This window comes from Prionailurus bengalensis, chromosome B2, assembly GCF_016509475.1.
Source record: "Prionailurus bengalensis isolate Pbe53 chromosome B2, Fcat_Pben_1.1_paternal_pri, whole genome shotgun sequence".
NCBI classification, from domain to species: Eukaryota; Metazoa; Chordata; class Mammalia; order Carnivora; family Felidae; genus Prionailurus; species Prionailurus bengalensis.
Window position 1 is genome coordinate 78102229 of NC_057349.1, and position 19508 is coordinate 78121736.

Sequence of the window (19508 nt, forward strand, 5' to 3'; positions counted from 1 at the left end):
AGGGAAGTAGCTTCTTGTATACTCTTGGCCCAGAAGTCTTAGGAGATCCATATTCAGTTAAAGTTACTGAGTATAAATTTGTGAAGCAGCAAAGAACAGTTTTAGAGAAAACTCTTTAAAGAGCATAATGAATAGAATTGAAAGGCATAGACAAGTCAGGGAGAGAAAGTAAAATAGTACGGATGGTAGTGAAGGTTGTAGGGGGAGGCATCTTTAGGCTACAGTCTAACAAGAATCTGCTGTTTCTAGCTTTCCCAAGCCTAGGGTCCCATGTGTCAGGTCTGCTAATAATAGTAACAGTTAATATTTGGAAAGTCTATGTCTCGCCTAAGGGTTAACAGCTAGTGTGTGGCAGAACTGAGTGTTGAAACCATGCACACTGACATCAGAGCTTGTACATGGCTTTGTTTGGAAGACGTAGGCAGCCAAATGAGGTAACAGGTTGCTCACTGTCTATTTGGAATGATGCTGTAAAAACTGGTAGCTGAAGAGAATTCTCTCCCAGGCAATTAGGAGATAATTCATACATATATATATTGTTTACAGTTAATTTATATTGATTCCAAAGGAAAAAAAAGATGAACTTCTAGAATCAAGTCTGGAGCCATGAAGCATATAGCTGTGTTGATGAAGGTAGGGAGTACGGTAGAACAAAGGGCTTGCTACTAGAGGTCTTCATTGCAGCTGTGTACTCTTAAACCAAAGAAGCGAAGAGAGAAGGAAATAAGGAGTTGTGGAGGGGTCGAATGGTTTCTGACCAGCTCCTTTCACTTTATAGTCCATGTGTACTGGGAGCCCTACAATCGAAACTAGTAGTCAGAGGTTTTGTTTGCTGCCGTCTCAGCTTCTAGGTTCTTGTGTTCCCCAAAATAACTATGGGCATGGCAAAAAAAAAAAATGTTCACTAGGTAAGCTGCACTTAAATAGCGTTTAGTATGACCATCCCTAGATCCTGTAAATACCCCCATCACCCAGGGTAGGTTGGAGAAGAGGAATGGGGCATCAGGTTGATAATGATAGCCCTCCTGTGCTACAGTCCCTCAATAGCGGTGAAGTGTTTAAGTCACTGGGCTTTTGAGGACAATGGGTAGGTTTCAACCTGTTAAGGAGCAGGTCACACCAGGAAATTCTTATTGGAAATAGGTACCAGGAGTCACTCCTACAAGGAGAGTACCACCCCCCTTGCCAAGCCAAAGTAACCCCTTTTATGTGGAGGCTTCAAGACGTTTACCAACACCTAAACACTTAGAGATGGGAAGGAGGATGGGATATACAGAGAATCTCTTACGTACTAGCAAAACAGTTTTGCAATCAATACAGTCCAAATATTCTAATAAGTCATTTTGCCAATTGTCCCTGGTAATCTCATCATAAACACAGTTAGCTGGTAAACTCATTATCATACTTATTTGAAAATTTTAAAACAATCCTTATTTACTAAACCTACTTATGGCTTCTTAAAGCTAGAGCATTACAAAGTTTTTCTCAAGTGTATATGCCACTAGAATTTTCTCATCCCATGATGACAGTTGGGTGGTTGTCTAAATCGTATTTAGGCAGTTTAAAATGGAATTCTCAAATGAGCCTTGCCCCATGAGAGGAATAGAAAAAGTAGCAATCCCATTTTATAGATGAGGACAGTGATGTATGGGGAAATGTAATGACTTGTAACAGCCAACCTGTAAAATAGGTCTGACCCCTCTCTTAGAATGCTTTCTCTACTGTCCTGATGCTGAAAGTATTGCCGTTTCAAAGCAGAAGGATGAATGTGGAGAAGGTCAGGATTTTATAGTGAAAAATTTTACTGCAAATGTGGAAGGCAGTGCAATATACTTATGAGTAAATAAGGCAGAATTATGAGTTCTGTCACATGTCGTGGCATATGTTGATGTCTTACGCTTTAAAAATAGTTTTTGTTTAAATGTAGTCTATATGTTACCAGTATAAAATGAGAAACTGAAGCAATTCTAGTTTATTCCAGTAAAATCTTGATCCTACACCAGCTCCCCAACCAAAGTTGATGAGCCAGAAGTATGAAAGGCAACAGCTGTTCTGCTAGAAGTGAAAAGACCAGAAACATCCAGAATGTTCTATATGAATATCCAGAAAAGACCAGAAACATCCAGAATGTTCTATATGAATATCCAGAAAAGACCAGAAACATCCAGAATGGTGTGAATCTTTCCACCACAAAATGTGGTGGGTTGTGTGTAATCATTCAGATTTTAGTTGTCAGTATTCCTGACGAGAGAAAATCCGAATTTGTATTTTAAAACTGTAGGCGGGAGCCCAGTATCCTATGGCCAGGATACATTTTTTATTTTCTTTCCCTTTTCACTGACCAAGCTATAGCATCTGTGTAGGCAGCTTTTCTCAGAAATACAACACTGAAGCAAAGGACAGAGACAAAGCAACTGGCAGAGTCTTCAGGTCTTTGGTACATTGAATTGGGCAGTCAGTAGAGCAACAGTTGGAGTGCTGAGCAGGGAGGGAGGCTTGGGAAGCCAAAGACTGAAGTCTGGCTTTATCTATCTCGTAAGGGCAATAGATCATATATGTGTCAGACCTCTGAGTTCATTATATGTCAATTCATTTAATCACAACCATAGAAAGGAAGTAGCTGGTATTGGAGATAACTGTCACGGTTTTTATTCGTAACCCACCTGATTCCTCTGTTCTGAGAGACCTGTGTGTTCTGAGATTAAACCTAGAATACTGCTTGAAGGAGGATTTAAATCGTAGTCACTATGGAATATATGTGCATACACACACACATATGTATACCTTCAACGGAGAAAGCAAACATTGGAGATTGTATAGTTCTGTCAGAGTGGAAAGAAAGACCATGTCACCATTCTGATTTGGTAAAATCTACATTTAAATCCTGTTACTACCTTGCTTCTACATCTTTATCAGAGGCCGTGTTCATACTGATTTCACCAAAAAAGTTACGTACACCCCTTTTCAGCAAACGTATGCATGTTCTATTCAATAAATACTCAGATGTTTTTTAAGTACTTGTCTCTCAGAGCATATTTTTTTGATTAGGTGATTCACTTTACTTGTAGCTGTCAGCATTTGTCTTTCTGACTATAGGTTTGTCAGCTTTTGCTGGAATGAAATTGGTCTGGGAGTGAAATCGGATGTGCACCTGACTTACGTGCTGCATATAAGACAAGTTAAAAAGTGGATGTGTGAGTGTGTGGTGGTCTGATACTGAGTTGCACAGGAGTAAGAGGCCACAAGATGGCAAGCTAACATAGGAGATGTGGTATAGAGCTGAGGTCTGGAAATGGAACCAAAAATTACTTTTCCATTACTTTTTATTTGTTACAAGCTAACACATGGGCTAAGATGTGGTGTGTCATTTATATTTTTGAATATTTATGATAAATTGAACAGTTAACTGAAGTCTAAAAATTGGGAAGTAACTATGATGTGTACGTTTTAATAGACCACCATTTATAATGGAAACAGGCTACAGTAATATTGCATGTATTATACATATTTTAACTTTCCCCAAAGCATGAGAAAATCTTGTTTTGACAACAAGGTAGTCGTGCTGCTACCTCTACATGCAAAGGAGACTTGGAAATGTACATTTTTTTTTTTTTTAGCTGGGCACATTGTCACTCCCAACCAAATCAGAATTTAGTTGACTAATAAGGTAAAAATACAACAAAAAATAACTGAGTGTAATGCAGTTGGTTATTATGTGGGATACCAATATTCCAAATATCTTTTTTTTTTATTTTGGTGCCAAAAACTGGGACTTTGGAACAATTTTGTACAGAAAACTTGTGGAAGACTAGATTTGGAGTAAAAAAAAACAAAAAACAAAAAACCCTGAATTCTTGGGGCACCTGGATGGTTCAGTAGCTTAAGCTCAGGTCATGCATGATCTTACAGTTCATGAGTTCAAGCCCTGCATTGGGCTCTCTGATGTCAATGCATAGCCTACTTTGGATCCTCTGTCTCCCTCTCTCTCTGCACCTCCTCTGCTTGCTCACATGCACTCTCTCTCAAAAGTAAACATTAAAAAAAAAACAAACCCTGAATTCTTACTCCATCACTTCATGTAACATTAGGCAAATCACTTTATCATTGTGAGTTATAGTCTCCTTATAAGCATTTTAAGGATTTCTTAAATCTTGGTATTCCAGAATACCATGATTTTTCAGTTCATACAACATAGTTAGGCTGTAAGATTCATGGATACTTTAATCTTTGCTGAGCAGCTACTGTGGATTAAACCTCAAGGGTATAACGGTAAAGGACATGGTTCTTGCCCACATTTAATATGCTCATAATTTAGAGGGAGGTACAAATGCACAAGCAAATTATATAGGAATAAGTGATAATAAAGCCATGTAATGTGGGCGCCTGGGTGGCGCAGTCGGTTAAGCGTCCGACTTCAACCAGGTCACGATCTCGCGGTCCGTGAGTTCGAGCCCCGCGTCAGGCTCTGGGCTGATGGCTCGGAGCCCGGAGCCTGTTTCCGATCCTGTGTCTCCCTCTCTCTCTGCCCCTCCCCCCGTTCATGCTCTGTCTCTCTCTGTCCCAAAAATAAATAAACGTTGAAAAAAAAATAAAAAAATAAAATTGCAAAAAATAAAAAAATAAAAAAATAAAGCCATGTAATGTTAATTGTAATATCTAAAATTGAAAAAAATAACCTCCATGTATCAGTGCTTTGCAAGGATCCTCTCATTTAATCTGGTCAACAAGCTATGGCATAGGTATTATTTATCCCCATTTTACATTTTAAAAAATGCTCTCCGATAGAAATATTTGATCCAAGCCTTGAAATGAAATTAGACCTTTCAAGATGGAGAAAATAATGAAACTACAGAAAATATTAAGTACTTTACATGTCACATGATTGTAAAGAAAATAAATCTTGTTATAATCAGTTCTTTGGAACTGCCTAAATTGTTTAAGGAGTTGTGTTATTGTACATGAAATTTGTATTTTAAAGATGATTATTAATCAGAGATTTTTCTATGGTATCAAGTTTATATAGTGAGATAACCAATACAAAGTCTCATTTTGCCATTACCCAGTATATGTTCTAAGTCTGAGAACTATAGAATCTTGGAGAGAGAAAAGGAAATTTGGAGGTCATCTAGCTATTACACCTGCCATACAATCCAGGAATATTTTTGATCATCTCTTTCAATGTTAAGGTTTTCACTACTTTATTGGGCACTCATTTCATTTTGAGGCAGTTCAAATTAATAGAATACTTCTATATTAGGTAAAAATCTTCATCTCTTTGATGTTTACCAATTAGTCCTGGTTCTGAAACATTGGGACATATAATAAGCTATTTCTCTATCAAGCATTGGGAAAATCATTCCCTATAGTCTGGACACATTTCCAACACAAGATTAACTTTTTTTCAATAGTCTAATACTACACATTGCTCATTTGTAAGGTGTAAGCTTAAATTCCAAGGACTTTATGTCGTGAACTAAATCTTTGTCTCATATTAAAATTTTAAATCGATGCAGAATGACTACTTGTTCCATTTCAACTGACTCGTTCTGAAAAAAATTCTGAGATTTTTAATCATGTTTTATTTCTGCCATTCAATATCCAGGTCATCTCTTTTGTCTTCAGTAGATACAAGCACACCTTCTGTGTTTTCATCCTAATCACTCACATGAAAGTAGTCAGGAACTATTTTTGGCTATAAGTAAAGAAGCCCAACAAGGCAATAGCTTACATCAGGTAGGAGTTACCTCTCACATAACAACAACGAAAACAAAAGCATGGAGATAGGCAGTTCAGAGCTGATACAGCAATTCCCTGATGGTGTCAAAGTTCCAGGAGCTGTCTTTCTGCTCCTTCATCCATAAGGTTATACTTCCATCTTGAAAGTATCTCATGGTAGAAAGATGTTTACTGCAGCTCTAGCCATGATGTCTCAGGCAGGAAGGGGTTGGGGGGCAAAAAGATGCATGCAAGCCAGGTCAGGCCCACTTTTTAACTTTCCCCAAAGCATCAGTCAAAAATCTTGACAAGATTTCACACTGGTACGTTTACAAGCAAAGGAGACCTGGAAATGTGACTTTTTAGCTGGGGACATTGCCACCTCCAACAAAGTCAGAATTCTTTTAGGTGAAGAAGGGTAAATGTTGGGTAGGCAAAAGAAGGAAGAAGGAGAGGAACAGATATTTTTCCAAGAAACTGAGCTCCTAAATGCCAGAGACCTAAACTGTGGGGATACAGGATATGGAAAGATTAGTAAGACAATCTTTCATTTTAGCCACGGTAAGTTTTTAATGTCATCATCAAATGTGATTAGAAGGCATTTTCTCCAGAAGATCAGTTTATCATATTTGCTAATCTTCCATAGAAAGTCAAATCTCAAGTTACTGCACTGACTCTCCTTTGCAATAAATGCTTTATAAATGAAAGCACTTGGTTCACCTAATGACTAATACTCACAGGGGATTCATGATCAAATTTAGTTACTGACATTTTTATAGTAAGAAAGTGAAAATGGGATCATTTAATATTTGTCTCTTCTGGACCCAATCTACTGCGCAAGTCCAATAGTGATCTTTTTAAAGGATAGAAAACTGGAGTCTACTTCTTCAATTTCCTGTTATTCTGTAAAGACAATTCTATACCACAGCCATCTGTCCACCTCTGACAGAAAGCATTAATGTCTGAAAAAATTTCGAGACAAAAATAAATTAACAGAAGTTCCAAATACTGTTTTTCTCTGAACAACATTTTTCCTTTTCCTTTTTAGAAGAAAATTAAATCTCCATAGTCGGGGAAGGATCAGATACTTCAACTATAAGTAGGTGGGAATGTTGACCTATTTGGGTAACATCCAGAACTCATTTTACTTTCAAACAGAATATATGGATACATTACAGCATTTTTAAAGATAATCTTTATCATCTTAGAATAGAATTGTTTATTAAGACTTTCTGACATAGTAGAAACAGGATAGGTCTGTGGAAAATTTTCAAAACTCCCCACAAACCATTGTCTTTTACAGCTGAAGGAAGATTTGCTCTGTGAGAAAAAAACTTAAAGAGACAGCTTCTGGTAAGTTTCTCCCAGAACATATCTGTCCCTTCAGACTTTGTCATAAAATTCAAAGGAATGCTAACACTTTTTGCCTTTACATGCCCCACCACTGGTTCTTTCTTTCCTCACCATTTTTTTTTTTACAGAATTGTGACATGCCCTCTCTTTTGTACTCTGTGCAGTATTAAATATACAAACAAAATAAAATGTAAACTAGGAATAAATTGGCATCAATATCTAAGGAAAGTGTTCTATGCATATGATGGGATGTGAGATAGAAAAAGGAGGGACAGGGCAGTTTGGGCTTTTAATTGACTTCTTTATTAAAATTTTAAGAACAAAAATAACATGAAACAGTGAAAAGATTTATAAAGAAAAAATTCACTCTCCTCTTATTGTAACCAATGTTGAGATCCTTCCACATCTCTCCCCCTACTCACACATTCTGTACGTAGCCACATGTAAAAGTTAGGATACTCAATGCCTAACCTAAAAAAGAAAAAGTACAAGAGAAGTGTCCTCACATCCCCCACCCCCTGCCTTTTTACACTGTACTGGAAAGAAACATATGAAAAACATGGTGTTATCAGGATTCTTTCAGTTGCAAGATACAGAAACCCTATTTAAGCCAGTTTAAGCAAAAATGGGGAATTTATCATTCATGTAACTAAACTACAGAAAGGATAGGGGGGAGCCTGTGTCAGAGACAGCAGGAATTAAAAATTCAAACATTCTCAGGTCTTTGCCTTTTCCCCCTTCTCTTAACTTTGCAGTCTTTCTGTCTTAAGCTATCTTTGTTAAATTTCCTTGGGAAGACTGGAACCATAGCTACTTGCAACCCTAGGCATTCTTTCATACAATACTGAAAAAAATTTTCTTCCAGCTCCATTGAGACGAAACCTTGTGACCACAGACAGTGTCTTAACAGGAAAGATTTGGGGGATAAGTCCTAGAGAGCCAACTGCCGGCCAGGAATGGCTTGAATGAAATTAAGAAGACACCTGTTCAGTGATCCGGGAAGCCCGATGAGGTGAGGAAGGTTTAAGAAAGAACTATGGTAACTCGGCTTTTACTGGATGAATATCCCTGAAAAAAGGGACTGAATTTTTGGGTCTTACCTTCTTCATCTCTAAGGTTAATGTCTGCTCTCTGAGCACCAATGTTGTGTGGGGGAGTCAGGTCAAGTGAGGTGACCAGTGAGGACCAGTGCAAGATACTCCACCCCATCTTAACATCCATGCTCCCGCATGAAAGTGGAAATTTTCTTACAGCCGGAATTATATATCTCTGAAGGTGCATAATGCAGTGTCTTGTTCCTGCTGATCATAGCTCAATAAAAATTAATTTATTGATAAGAGACTAAAGATGCCAAATTTAAATGCCAGTTTCTCTCAATCAAATGCTTTGGGTCCTCACTGATGCCAAGACAACCTCCAGAGTATTCATATAGGAAACTCATTTTATAAACTAAGCTTAAAGGGGAAAAAATCATTCCCCTTCCTGTCTAAACAACTTCATTCACAGCTCTTGCTCCCATTACCTCGTCATTTCCTCTTAATGCAAAGTGGAAAGAGCAAAAAATGCACATGTCCCACCAATCCTTTTCCCTACAGCAGCACTAGTCATAACTGATGTGAAGTCTGAGCTCCTCAAAAATATTTTTGGCTACAAACTTAAAGGGAAAAATCATCTTGCCTCCATTTCACTTCTGTGCACTAAAACCCTATTTTCTAGATTTTATGCCATGATGAGGGCCTCAAAAATCTCAAGCCTCTTTAACCCCCATCACTGTCAAAAACATGTGTTTATATTCCTTTAAATCCTTTAGTGGTTACCTGCATTTGCAAAGATTGGCTGTTTTCATGTCAAATGAATGTAAGCTCAGGAGTGCAGCAGTGAGGGATCTGGGATATAAATTGAAAGAAGGGGAAAACCTGCATGAATTGTAGTGACTTTATGCTGAAGAGGGCAGGGCCATGGAAGACATGACATAATCAGTTTCAGTTAAAATTACATTTTTATGCACTGATTTCTCATTAAAAAAATTCCCAGTGGACAAGAATGATTTCTGAACTATTTTTATCAAGCAGGGCTGCAAGTCCTGCTCTAAAATTGTCAGAAAAGTTTTATTTCACAGAATAATTGTACCCGTGCAGTCAAGTAACAATATCAAGGACAGCCAAATAACACAACAAAACCACTGAATTTTTATTCTGGAGAAATGCACGTCTGTTAGAGTGTTAAATACAAAGATAATATATGATTTTTTTTAAATAAGAAAGAGCTAGGCTCCAAATAAAGTAATAATAAGCATCCTTATTTTTTTTACATTTTTCAAGCCAATGTAACAGCATAGTACACATTTTATTATCCATTCTAGAGAGAGATGTACTAGTAAATTGTAGGCAAACTATGACATATTGTATAACACACTGTGAATTCCTGATCATAAAAAGGTCCAATAAATACAGAAATTTACAAAGTATTCAATGTTCAGTGGTTAAAAGAGAAGGGTTAAGTAATTATCAAGTGGGTATGTTCCTTTTCTGGGTCCTACCTGCTCCCTGTCTGTGTAGTTGGTGGGACCTGCCTTCTGGTATGACTGGAGTGACCCTTTCAGGTATCTGCTAGGTTCAGGCTTAAGTGGGACATGTCCCCAGTAATATTTGTATTAATTTGGAAACCACAAATTATGGCTTTCTTCCCTCTCCCCTAGTCCATTTATATCCAGGGAGACCTAAACTGCAGAGGCCTGGGCTCTGTGGTCATTTCCCCAGGCCAGGCCTTCTCACTGAGTGTGCTTCTGTTTGCCTTGGCTACCTGCTACTGTGCCCTCACCATGCTCTTTCTCTGCAAAGATTGTGTAGAGCTGAGTGAGGGGAGCCTTGGCTGCCACTTTGGAAAGATTGCCAATGCCTCAACCTCAGCTTGGAAGCCATCACGTTTGTCAGAAATGTCACTTTCTATATTTTCCAGGTGACAGATCTAAGCGTTTAAGAGAATGCCGTTCACTGGATTTTTTCAGACTAATTTGCAATTAACTATTCAAACACAACTCACATATCCACTTAAACCCTATGACAATGAGATCTCTGTCTAGTGTGTACAACTGAGCACATACTGAAAATTTTTTAAAAATTTTTCCCAAATGACATTAAGGCTGACACCCTTTGTTTTCCAACACAGCTTAGGTCTTGCTTAGGAAGGATGCAGATTCTCCTTGCCAACCCTCTTGTGTATCACAAAGCAGTTTTGTTTTACCTCGGGAGGGAGGGGGTTCAGGGGTGTGCAGTGTGCTTATGGCTGAGTCTGAGTGGCAATTCTGGAGCAGGGGAGGAGCCCCTATCCCACCACATTCAACATATCTGAGGTTGTGGCACTCACACACTGAAGACTTGAGTGTCTTAGAGTATTTTTGGAGATAGCACTTAATAAGGCACTTGAGAACCAAAAAGCTCAGTTCAATGAAATTCAACACAATGCACAGGCATGAGGTAATAACCAAGAAGAAGATGAAGATCGTTTTCTCGGTGGGTTTGGATATGAAGCAGTCCACAGTGTTGGGACAAGGTTTCAAATCACACTTCATAAGGTACGGAACACTAAAGCCATCATACAGCTTGTAAAATAAAACCAGGAAGCCAATTTCAAAACCAGTTTTAACAATGAGACTGATCAGGTAAGTGTACCACAGACCCCCATCCATCACACCTAGGCTGACATAGAGTTTCTTTCTGTGCCTTTTCTCTCTACTGTCACAACAGGCTACATGTAGAACCACAAGAAGTGAAGGCATAGAGACCATGATCAGCTGTAAGGCCCAAAGTCTGACCTGGGAAATGGGGAAGAAGTGATCAAAACACACATTTTCACAACCAGGCTGTTTAATGTTGCACTCAAACTCTTTCTGCTCATCTTTCCACACATGCTCTGCTGCCACCATGTAGACCAGCAAACGGAAGATGAACACAACAGCCAACCAAATCCGCCCAATTCCGGTTGAGTATTTATTTACTCCAGTTAGGAGGTCTCTGAGGAACATCCAACTCATGACTTAGGCTCAAAAGAAGGTAAGATTCTGCAAAAGAAAACAATTTCATCAAGATTCATTTATTTTCATTTTATTGATCATTTCCACTGTCTTACTTGATTATGAATTATGGACGATAAAGTTGAATTTCAACTCTGGTTGTTGAGGACTCACATTCATCCAAGGAGATGACACAATTGGTCCACAGACGTAATTGATTCCTTGCCCAGTTAAGTTTGGAATTTAGTTGGTGATCCCACACACGCTATCTCATTTTCAAACAAATCCTTCCAGCTTATTGCTTCTAAGGATGGATGGGTTCTGTTAGTGATCTAGAAAAAAAAAATAGATATGAATCCCAAGGTGACATTGGCACCTTGAAATACCCCTCACATACCAGCTTCTTGAAATTGTAATCTCTACTCACTTTCTCTAGTTTGTTAATGCCCCTCCCCAATCCTTAAAGGTTATTTCCTTCCCCTAGCTCCTCTCATGTCCTGTGTCCCATATCCCATACCAACAACTGAGCTCACCTACAGTCCCATAGTGAAAAGTGAGGGTCTCCAATATGAACTTCTTCAAACTCATGTTTCCTCACCCCTGCAGATCTACTTACATCAATGCCCAACTTAACATGCTCTACACAGTTTAGAGGGAGGGGTCAGCCTCATCTTGCCTCAAAATGATCATTCCAACTCTACACCCCACTCTTGATTTATCCATTTTCCCTGCTTCTGTATCTTCAACCTTCACTGGTTCCTTCATCTCAGCATATAAATGTGCTTAAGTTTTATCCCGTATTTCTACTATTACAACTATCATTTACTCTTCAACTCACTGAGTCTAGTTTTTCTGCTCATCATTGCATGCTAAAATTAGCACTACCACTGACCTGCCAAATCTTCTGGACACTCTGGATCTCACTTAATTTTTCTATGATACTGTTGCCTGCTCTTGTGTTCTTGAAACTCTTTGAGCCTTGACATCCAGGATCGTCTTCTTTCTATTGTTTCTATCTTCTCTTTCTATTGTTCTGATTCTCTTGATTGTACCATCTTAGTTTTCTTTGTCTAATTCATAAAAGCTCTGTCCTCTGCTCTTTTCTTACTCCATATGCTCTCCCTAGAAAATCTCATTCACTCCCAGGGATTCATCTACCATTTTCAGATTTCTGACTCTCAAATATTTGGCTTCTCACCAGATTTCCATATCTCACTGCCCCTTGGTTATCATTTAAATATGCCACTGGCCTCTCAAACTTGAAGTATCTATAGATGAATTTATTATCTGCTCTGCTCTTTGATTTTATTGCTTAATGGCATCACCAGTACCCAAGCACCCAAGTTGGAAATCTCATATTCATCCTGGACCTCTCTCTCTTATGACCCTTTAAAAATTTTTTTAAATATTTATTTACTTATTTTGAGAGAGCGGGGTGAGGAGAGTACAAGCAGGGGAGCAGCAGAGAGAGGGGGAGAGAGAGAAGGAGAGAGACAGAGAGAGAGAGAGAGAGAGAGAGAGAGAGAGAGAGACAGAGAGAGAGAGAATTCCAAGAAGATTCCATGCTGCCAGTGCAGAGCTCAACACGGGGCTCAAACTCAGGAATGGTGAGCTCATGACCTGAGCCAAAACCATGAGTCAGACACTTAATCGAGTCACACAGGTGCCCCTTTTATGACCCTTCTTAATTACTCACAAAATTCTTCTGGTTCCTCCCTCCAAATATCTCTCAAATTCATCTCCAGGTCACTGCTAAAATCTCTTTCACCTGTACAGCCTTCTCACAGCTTTCTATTCCCAGTCTTACCATCTCTTCCCCTCTCCTCCTAATATGTCCTTGATGCTGTTTAATTATCTTGTACCTCTCTCCATCTCTTTTGCCCTTTTCTATATAAAAGTTGAAAGGAAACTAGGGAGCCTTCTTTTTCATTTCAGTGATGTTGTCTTTCTGGCACACTCCGCTTCCATCTTTTCTTATAATTGGATTCCCTGATTTATGTTTGTTGGGCCCATTATATACACAGCATACTCTGTTCAGTGCTTTTGAGTTGGTCTCTCCCAACTACCCTGGAAAGTGGGGGTTTTGTTTGTTTAGTTGGTCGGTTGGTTGGTTTGGTTTGTTTGTTTATGGTGGTGGATGTTTTGTTCTTTCAGATGAGAAAGCACATTCTGAAAAATGAAGCCACTTTCCCAAGGTCACAAAATAAGATGCAGAGGGTTCAAATCTAATTTCCATCACTCTAAAACAGAGCTTCTCAACGGTGGCACCATTGATATTTGGGTCTGAATAATTCTTTGTTGGAGCAGCTATCCTATGCCTTGTAGGTTGTTTAGCAGAATCTCTCGCCTCTACCAGCTAGATGCCAGGAGCACCACCTCCCCATTTTGGACAACTAAAAATGTCTCCAGACATTTCTAAATGTACCCTGTGGAGATGAGACACAATCTCTCCAAGTGAAAACCACTTCTCATAACTCTCTGCTATAATCAGAAGATGTGGGCTAGAGCTCCAGGTCTGCCACTAATATACTTTGTGATTTCTTAGGTGAAATTCTTGCCATTTTAGTTCTTGTTTTCTATTACAAAAATTAATTACCTTTTGCTTTCTCTCTAACTCAGCTGAAAGAGTATCATGGAAATGATCATGTGAGAGGAATGAGGAGGTTAAGAAAATTGGGATATTGTTAATAGCACACCTGTTGGAGCATGGCACATTACCTCTTACAGGGGAAACAATATGTAGCAAGCCCACACACAAAAGCCCTGAGGAGATGTATGAAGGTTAAGAGATGTTTTCAGAGAAAACAAACATACATGTACACAGTGATCTATTGAGCAGGGAATAAATACTTCAATGTCCTTGGGTTTTCAGAACACAAACAAAATTGTATTAAATAAAAAGGAGTTTCAAATCCACCTGAAAGGTTAATGTCTCCATGAGTTATTAAAACAAAGTCCCAAATATTAAAAAGGGAAAACAAAAGGTATTATGTTTTCCTACAACATGTGTCATTGGGCATTTGTCCATATTATCTAAAAGGATATTTATGTAATGTTACAAAACATTTGAAAGTACCCTGCTGATCATTTTAGAAAAGGGAGGAAGGCAAGAGTAGATCCAGACTGTTTTGCTAAAAGAAAAGCAGTAAGAAAGAAACTGCTGTTTGAATAGAGTTAAAAGACTGACACCATCAAATGTGTAAGAATCATGAATTTCATTTGACTGATAAATGTCTATCCTATTTTGAAATTCTCTGCTGATAGAAAGGCAGTGGCTTTTCTTAGGAGGGAAAGGTGTTCTAATATTAGTCCAGTTTTAACAAAGCTGGTTTAGTATAGCGGATAAGAGCCTGGGCACAGCATTGAACTCCATGGGTTCAAGCCCAAGTTCAGCTGTGATGATAATAGTACTAATCACGTGGGGCTCAAAACAGAGTCTGACACATGGTAGTGATCAGTAAGCATTATTATTATTATTTTGTCATTAAAAGCCTTTTCTTGGTATCAAATTGGAAGGCTTTCCAATTGCAAGTTAGTATATTTTTTTCTCTAACTTTTTTCCTCTGAAGGTGGATAAGTTAGGAATCTTTATATAATAGCCCTTTAAGCATTTGAAAGCAGTCATTAGTTTGAAGTCATTAGCTCATCATGTTTATCTCTTAATAATAATTCATATTGTCTCTTTATTTTTAATAAAGGTCTTTAATTTATCCCTTTTCTTAAGTCACTATGGATTACTCCCAATTTTTAAAGAGTTTCTACTTGCCAATTCTAATGTACCAATTTTCCTATGATTTTCTCTTTTCTCTTGAGAACTAGCAGTTAAGTGCACAGGAATTTCATTTGGAAAATTCAATTAATTAAATATTTTCAGAAAGTAAAATATTCAATATTGCCAATATCATGAATAATTTTGGGAATTGAAGATTTCCCCCAAACATTTTATCTAAATTAAAAATGGAGTCTGGTAAGTTTTAATATCCAGAATATGTAAAGAACTGCTAAAACTCAACAACAAAAGATAACTCAAACATGGACAACAGATTTGAATAGACATATCTCCAAAGAAGATATACAAACGGCCAATCCATAGGTGAAAAGATGCTTAACGTCATTAGTCATTAGGAAAATGCAAATCAAAGCTATAAGAAGGGGCACCTGGGTGTTCAGTCGGTTGCGTGTCCAACTCTTGATTTCAGCTCAGGTTATGATCTTAGGGTCGTGGGATCAGACTCTGCATCAGGCTCGCTCTCTCTCTCTCTCTCTCTCTCCCCCTGTCTTCCTCTCTCCCTCTCTCCCTCTCCCTCCCTCTCCTTCCCTCTCTCTCCCCTCCCCTGCTCATGCTCTTTATTTCTAAAATAAATTTGTTTTTAATGTTTAAAAAAAGCTACAATACTTACTAAGATGGGTATAGTTTTTAAAATATAAAATAACAATTGTTGGCAAGGATGTGGGGAAATTGGAACTCTTGTACAAAGCTGGTGGGAATGTAAAGTGGGGCAGCCACTGTGGAAAACTGTTTGGCAGTTCCTCAAAAAGCTAAACATAGCATTACCATCTGACCCAGCAATTCTACTTCTAGATATATACCCCAAAATTGGAAATAGGAACTCAAAGAGATATTTGTATGACAGTTTTCATCACAACATTATTCTCAATAGCCAACATGTGGGAAACAACCCAAGTTACATCAAGAATGAATATGCAAAATGTGGTATACACATACAAAGGAATATTAGTCAGTTAATGAAGTTCTGACCCATGCTACAGTGAGAGTGAACTTTGAAGACATTATGGTAATAAAATATGTAAGATACAAAAGGACAAATATTGTGTGATTCCACTTGTATGAAGTCTCTAGAACAGTAGAACAGGGAAATTCATAGAGATAGAAAGTAGATTAGAGACTACCAGGGACAGGAAGGAAGGAAGGAAGGAAGGAAGGAAGGAAGGAAGGAAGGAAGAATGGTGAGCTTTTGCTTAGTAGTTACAAATTTTGTTTGGGGTTGAAAAAGTTTTGGAAATAGTGCTGATGGTTGTACAATACAAATCATGTAATTAATGCCACTGAATTGTACACTGAAAAGTGATTAAAATGGAAAATTTTATGTCATATGTATTTTACCACAATGAATAAAGTTCCCCCAAAAAGTAGGTGGAAGGAAACTATTTAGAATAGAAGGAAACAATAGGGGTCCAAATAGCCTGAACATTTTGGGAGAACTGTGTTGTATAAGGAGTAGAAACAGGGACAAAAGGAAGAATAGTAACATAATATAATAAATATAATACTCATCAATGAAATAAGTTCTTATATGATTTTATTTTTTATGATTTTTGTTGTCCACATTTTTTCCAATAAGAATGTACAAAATTAAATCTGAAAGATCTAATAAAAAATAAACACTAATAAATCAGAGAGCTATCACTGTTGCATTTATAGAATGAATGTTTACAAATCAAACCATATCTGCAAGGTTACTATGTAAGAAAATCATGTGGTGAATCCTTTTCAATCTCTCTTACCTCTACGTATGTGTCTATAACTCCCAAAATTATGTATGTCCAGTCCACACCTGTCTCCTTGTCATCTCTGCTAGGATGTCATCTCATAAATTCAAAATGTTTGAAAGTGAACTCATGGTGTTGCTTACTCCACCCTCCATCTCCCTGCAAAAGCACGGCCCCTCCTCCAGTGTTCTCTACCTCAGTAGATTGTACCACCATGCAACTAGTATTGAGCCAGAAACTTCGAAGTTGTTTTTCACCTTCTCCCTACTCCAAACCCACATCCAATCTATATTCAAGCCCAAAGTTTCTACCTTTGAAATATATCCCAAATTTTCACTCTTTCATCTACACTGCTTCCACCCTAATCCAAACCTTCCTCATCTCTCGTCTGGTATACCATAAAAGCTTCTTATCTGTCTCCCCTTTTCTCATTCTTGACCTCATCCAACCTGTTTTCCATCAATAACTAGATTAACATTTAAAATGGAGATTATAGGGGTGTCTGGGTGGCTCAGTCAGTTAAGCGTCCAACTTCGGCTCAGGTCGTGATCTCACAGTTTATGGGTTCGAGCCCTGTGTCAGGCTCTGTGCCTGACAGCTCAGAGCCTGGAGCCTGCTTCGTATTCTGTGTCTCCCTCTGTCTCTGCCTTTCCCCCACTCATATTCTGTCTTTCTCTCTCTCTCTCTCTCAAAAATAAATAAACATAAAAAAATAAGATGGAAATGATAGGGGTGCCTGGGTGGCTCAGTTGGTAAGCATGCAACTCTTGATTTGGGCTCAGGTCATGATCTCATGGTTCGTGAGTTTGAGTCCCTTGTCGGGCTCAGAGCTGACCTCGCAGAGCTTTCTGAGGGTTCTTTCTCTCCCCCCCTCTCTGCTACTACTCTGCTTGTGCACGCTCTCTCTCAAAATAAATAAATACACTTTAAAAATTTTGTAAATAAATTAAATGGAGATTATATCAGAAAGAAGTCAAACTTTCACTATTTGCAGACGGCATGATACTTTCTGTAGAAAGCCTTGAAGACCACCAAAAAATGGCTAGAACTGATACATGAATTCAGCAAAATTGCAAGATATGAAATCAACATACAGAAATCTGTTGCATTTCTATACACCAATCATGAAGAAGCAGAAAGAAAAATCAAAGAGTTGATCCTGTTTACAATTGCGCCAAACATCCTAAGATGCCTAGGAATAAACCTAGCCAAAGAGGTAAAAGATCTGTACTCTGAAAACTATAGAACACTTATGAAAGAAATTGAAGAGGACACAAAGAAATTGAAAAACATTCCATGCTTATGAATTGAAAAACAGACACTGTTAAAATATCTATACTATCCAAAGCAATCTATATATTACATGCAATCCTTATCAAAATACCACCAACATTTTTCACAAAGCTAGAACAAACAATCCTAAAATTTGTGTGGAACCACAAAAGACTCCAAATAGCCAAAGCAATCTTGAAAAAGAAAAACAAAGCTGGAGGCATCACAATTCTAGACTTCAAGCTGTATTATAAAGCTATAGTCATCAAGACAGTATGGTACTCATTGAGGAGGGCACCTGTTGGGATGAGTACTGGGTGTTGTATGGAAACCAATTTGACAATAAATTATATTTAATATAAAAAAAGTATGGTACTAGCACAAAAACAGACACATAGATCAGTCAACAGAACAGAAAACCCAGAAAAGTACCCAAAGGTATATGGTCAACTAATCTTTGACAAAGCAGGAAAGAAAATTCAATGGAAAAAAAGACAGTCTCTGCAACAAATAACGTTGGGAAAACTGGACAGCAACATGCAGAAGAATGAAACTAGACCACTTTTTTACACCATTCACAAAAACAAATTCAAAATGGATTAAAGAACTAAATGTGAGACAGGAAACCATCAAAATCCTAGAGAAGAACACAGGCAGCAACCTGTTTGACCTCGGCCATAGCAACATCTTACTAGACACATCATTGGAGGCAAGGGAAACAAAACCAAACTTGAATTTCTGGGACTGCATCAAGATAAAAAGCTTCTACACAGCAAAGGAAACAACCAACAAAACTAAAAAGCAGCCTACAGAATGGAAGAAGATATTTGCAAATGACATATCTGATAAAGGGTTAGTATCCAAAATCTATAAAAAATTTATCAAAGTCAACACCCAAAAAACAAATAACCCAGTTAAGAAATGGACAGAAGACATGAATAGACATTTTTTCTAAAGAAGACATTCAGATAGCTAACAGACACATGAAAAGATGCTCAACATCACTCATCATCGGGGAAGTCAAATCATAACAACGATGGGATACCACCTCACACCTATCAGAATGGCTAAAATGAACAACACAGGAAACAACAGATGTTGGTGAGATGCAGAAAAAGGGGAGCCCTCTTACACTGTTGGTGGGAATGCAAACTGGTATAGCCACTCTGGAAAACAGTATGGAGGCTCCTCAAAAAGTTAGAAGTAGAACTACCTTATGACCCAGGAATTGCACTACTAGGTATTTACTCAAAGGATACAAAAGTACAGTTTCAAAGGGGAACATGCACTCTGATGTTTATAGCAGCATTATCAACAATAGCCACATTATGGAAAGAGCCCAAATGTCCATTGACTGATGAATGGATAAAGAATATGTGATATATATACACAAAGGAATATTACTCAGTCATCAGAAAGTGAAATCTTGCCATTTGCAAGGATGTAGATGGAGCTAGAATGTATTATGCTAAGTAAAACAAGTGAGTGAGAGAAAAACAAATGCCATATGATTTCACTCATATATGAAATTTAAGAAACAAAACAGATGAACATAAGGGAAGGGGAAAAAAAAGAAAGAGGGAAGCAAATCATAATAGACTGTCTACTATAGAGAACAAACTGAGGGTTGGTGGAGGAGAGATGG

The 19508-nt window shown here is 38.0% G+C and overlaps 1 protein-coding gene across 1 annotated transcript; it reads right to left on the reverse strand.

Annotated features, from left to right (window-relative positions):
• Positions 1-9234: 9234 nt before the first annotated feature.
• Positions 9235-12024, reverse strand: GJB7 (gap junction protein beta 7). Its single transcript, XM_043590518.1, has one exon. The coding sequence runs from the start codon at positions 11099-11101 to the stop codon at positions 10238-10240; it is 864 nt and encodes a 287-aa protein (XP_043446453.1). The 5' UTR covers positions 11102-12024; the 3' UTR covers positions 9235-10237.
• Between the last annotated feature and the right edge of the window lie 7484 nt (positions 12025-19508).

What these genes read in the sequence shown, in the direction of transcription:
- GJB7 (XM_043590518.1), bottom strand. Translation starts at nt 11,101, where the DNA reads ATGAGTTGGATGTTCCTCAGAGACCTCCTAACTGGAGTAAATAAATAC.